Genomic DNA, 3,902 nt, shown 5'->3' on the forward strand with positions numbered 1-3,902 from the left:
TACATGAGTGGGTTGAAGGAAGAGAGGGAGGAGGCATCGGAAATTTTTAAGAAGGAAGGGTTGAATGAGGACATTAACAATGCCGGCAGGGTGGATAAGAAGAGGTTGATTGATGATGTTAGGCAAGCACTTTACGCTTCCAAGATTTGTAGTTATGCACAAGGAATGAATTTGTTGAGGACGAAGAGTTTTGAGAAGGGGTGGAATTTGAATTTGGGGGAGCTTGCAAGGATTTGGAAGGGCGGGTGCATTATAAGGGCCGTGTTTTTGGATAGGATCAAGCAAGCGTACCATAGGAATCCAGGGCTTGCGAATTTGTTGGTGGATCCAGAGTTTGCTAGAGAGATGGTGCAGAGGCAGGCAGCATGGCGGAGAGTCGTGGGTTTGGCAATTCAGAAGGGTGTTAGTGTCCCAGGGATGTCAGCTAGCTTGCAGTATTTTGATACCTATAGACGTGGGAGGCTTCCTGCGAACCTTGTGCAGGCTCAGAGGGACTATTTCGGGGCACATACCTATGAAAGGATTGATCGTCCAGGAGCATTCCACACTGAGTGGTCGAAGCTTGCTCGAAAGGCTAGAGTGTAACACTGACGGGCAGTTTGAGGTTTGTTTGGTATAATTTGGGTACTGAAATTGCTCTAGGATGGGGTGTTCCTGTGGGGTTTGATTGAATTTTAGTTTGTATCAATTGAAAAGGATTTCTTGCTCGATCATAGCATAAACTTTTTGTAGCTGCAGCATTGTTAACTCTGAGGTTAATAAGGGGAGCCTGCCTTTTCAAATGTTTTTTGTTGTATCAAACAATTACATCTGTAGTAATTGAGATGTTTAACTATCTTCATGGCCTTTTTGTATCTTGTGTGAAAATTATCTTTTCATGCTGTGCTTCTTTATACTAGCATTCTGGGAAAATATACTGATGATCATGTTTATGTCAGTTTCTTTTCTGCTGAATTATTATCTATACATGTATGAGAATACAGAAGTAGGACATTTGTCTTTTCAACAGATTGAACAATGATTTTGATGGTTATTTAATGAAGTGACGGATATTTACTTCCAAGCTGCATAATTTTCAGTTTACAGATTTAGGTGTAGACGAGTAAAGCTGGCTATTGTATATTGTGGACCATTCAGTTTGGCCCTAGGTGCATCTTGGTATTTATATTTGATGTCTATGACCAGCACTATTATTGGGTAGCTTGTTGGGAACCCAAAATAGGTTTTAGTTAGTTATCCCTTCCTCCCTTCCATAATACCCATTGTGCCATATTGGACTTGATAGGAAGAGGGAGCACAGAAGAATAACTGAGACTTCCATATTTTATATCTATATACATGCTATACTTCTAACATCATGCACGAGGGATTTTCTTAACAAAATATAAATGGTTCTTTCAGGTTGTTGCACGTTTTATTTTGATGCTATAATGTATATTAAGTCATGCACCTTAGCTCTGCCCATGAAACCCTCACCTCATAGTTTAATTAAGTTATCCTCTTCTGATTTATACTTTTTGGAGATGTTACTAGTTTTTGGAAATTTTCTATATTCCTTCTTGTAATATCATTCATTTGGCTGGAAATTATTTGTAGTTATGCCCAGATGCACATATTCAAGTATGTTTATTCTGTGAACAAGTTCATATCGTGGTGATATATGGGGTTCAGCTGCATTCATCCTTCTAATTTTTTTGTTTCTCATGGTAGGATGGGAAAAGACACTATTTATGCATTTATCATGGATATGATAAAATTGGCATGCGTAATCATTTCCATATCGTATTGTTTGAGATCTGTCAACGTCCTCTCCGGTCCCTTATTTTGTTACCGTATGTAAACTCTCATTCATACTGGTACTTCTTCTGTGTTTTCATGTGTCTTTTTTGGCAAAAATTGCACTAGACTGTTAGTGTCATGTGGTTTGTGTCAATCAATTTTATACTGTCAAGCCTGCACTTCTATTCAGAAGCTACCTATGCTACGAGATAAATGTGTCTGTCAAGAATAGAGATACTTTTGCCACTGTTTTCCAATATTTTTAGCCTGAGTATTAAACAGTCACCCGTTCACACTGTGAACTTGATTCTTGCTAGGCATATGTTTGAAGAAACCCGAAAAGAAGAAGAAGAGTTCTCTTCTTTATGCCCGTTGATACAGGACAATTAGAACATTGGTGGATCGAACACCAAAGAATGCCACTGTTGGCCACAATCTCAACCACTTGATATAAGCAACAGTTGATCATCAGTCATGAATTTATTTGCTGTAACTACGAAGCGATGTAGCCTAATTGAATGAATGCATAATGATCCGTTGTATCTTGCAAGTGTATATGCATAATGCTTAAGAAAAACGACAAATTAAATCAGTGAAGAAATTCAGACAAAGTATTTAACCATACCAAGACCATCTTGGAAGATTCGTACTCTCAAGTACTGGACTAGTTCTTGTTACTGCCGCACGAGGCATTTTGCTGCTGTCAATCCAATATGTATCAAGAAACTCTCCATCATCAGCTTCCTTTTCCATTTCTTTAGTTCTTTTACCTGCTACAGATTTTGCAACCACTGTCGCAGCCAATCCCACTAAGAACAACCCCAGCAACCCGAACAAAAACCCGATAACCCACAAAACCCACGTCTTCTGCTTATTCCCGTTGGGGATAACTATCGAAAAATGGCCTTGAGTTTTACTGTAACACACATTAGGCAAGTTCATTTCACTGAAAAATACCTTCCCATGAGCATCAAATGCAGCACATTTTACTCTTTCTTGAGTACCTTTGCCCATGGAAGTGTGAAATTCAATTGATATAGATTCCCCCATTGTGTTGAGCTCAAGTTTCGAGATATTTTGGTTTCTGCTGCTCAAATGGGACGCATCATAAACCATGAAACCAACAACAGGGCTTATCAGAGAATAACCTGATAAGTTATAATATAGAGAAGACCAGTTGCCAAGATTATGGTACACAATGAGAATTCTTCTAACATATGGCACTGGTAGAGATTTTGGAGGAATATGAAAGCCTGTGAAATTCGCTCCTTTTCTCCAAAGGGTTTTGCTCCTAAGCCCAACAGCCGAAACCTGAATGCCTGCAAAATTTGCAGGGAGACTGGCATTGTGTAGTGCTCCGGTATGTGGCCGTTCATTGACTAGAGCTTTGAAAGCGTGATCGTGAAGAATGGCAGCCAAATCATCGTCAAAAGTGCTTTTATAGCAGTGGATGGAAGAACAAAACTGGAGGAAGATGAACAAGATCAAGTGAAAACTCTTGTTTTGTCCCATGTGGTACAATCTAAAGAATCTGATGATCATTACATGAGCATAGTATTCATAAAGGGAAAATCGAATGTCTGCAATTCACAAGTCTCATTCCAACGGTCAATGTTTGAATTTGACAGAAATTTACCATTGCTATGATGCAAAATGCCCTTAAATAAGAGTTTTCAAAAGGTAGCTTAGTTGAATACATCCTTTACAATCGTTATAAACTCACAGAGTAGTTTCACCAGACGAGGATTTCTTTGCAACTTTTTCTCTTGAATTACGGGATAAAAGTTGTGCTACCAACTTCAAAATATGAATTGCCTCTTTTCACAAAGTCTATGCGTTTGTAATGCAATCATAACCAGGGGTCCCAAATTAATCATTTAGGCTTCCTCCAAATGGTAGACAAAAAATGAAACTTTGCCCCATAAAAATGTGGTGTCAAGGCACGCCATACTTTGGTTTTTTATTTCCTTTTGAAGCCAGTTTAGTTTAGCACTAAAATTATGGAGATAATCAATAGAATAATGATAATTAATCATTCTCCTTTATTTACTTTTAAAAAGAATGTCAAAAGTCAAAACTTTCCTTCTCCTCTTTTAGGTTTTCACTTCCGTTTCTCATCAAGT

At 38.4% G+C, this 3,902-nt stretch overlaps 2 protein-coding genes across 2 annotated transcripts; one reads left to right on the forward strand and one right to left on the reverse strand.

The window, feature by feature from the left end:
- Window positions 1-3: 3 nt before the first annotated feature.
- On the forward strand, window positions 4-937 carry LOC111373339 (6-phosphogluconate dehydrogenase, decarboxylating 2, chloroplastic-like; the record flags this gene model as incomplete). The annotated part of the gene is made up of 1 exon (XM_022995854.1): window positions 4-937. A coding segment is annotated over one exon (582 nt), but the record flags the coding sequence as incomplete, so codon positions are not given.
- A 1,457-nt stretch (window positions 938-2,394) lies between these two features.
- LOC111373338 lies at window positions 2,395-3,359 on the reverse strand (the record flags this gene model as incomplete). Its single annotated transcript, XM_022995853.1, has 1 exon — window positions 2,395-3,359. A coding segment is annotated over one exon (965 nt), but the record flags the coding sequence as incomplete, so codon positions are not given.
- Window positions 3,360-3,902: the final 543 nt, after the last annotated feature.

Source organism: Olea europaea, unplaced genomic scaffold (genome assembly GCF_002742605.1).
Source record: "Olea europaea var. sylvestris unplaced genomic scaffold, O_europaea_v1 scaffold11133, whole genome shotgun sequence".
Taxonomy (NCBI): Eukaryota; Viridiplantae; Streptophyta; class Magnoliopsida; order Lamiales; family Oleaceae; genus Olea; species Olea europaea.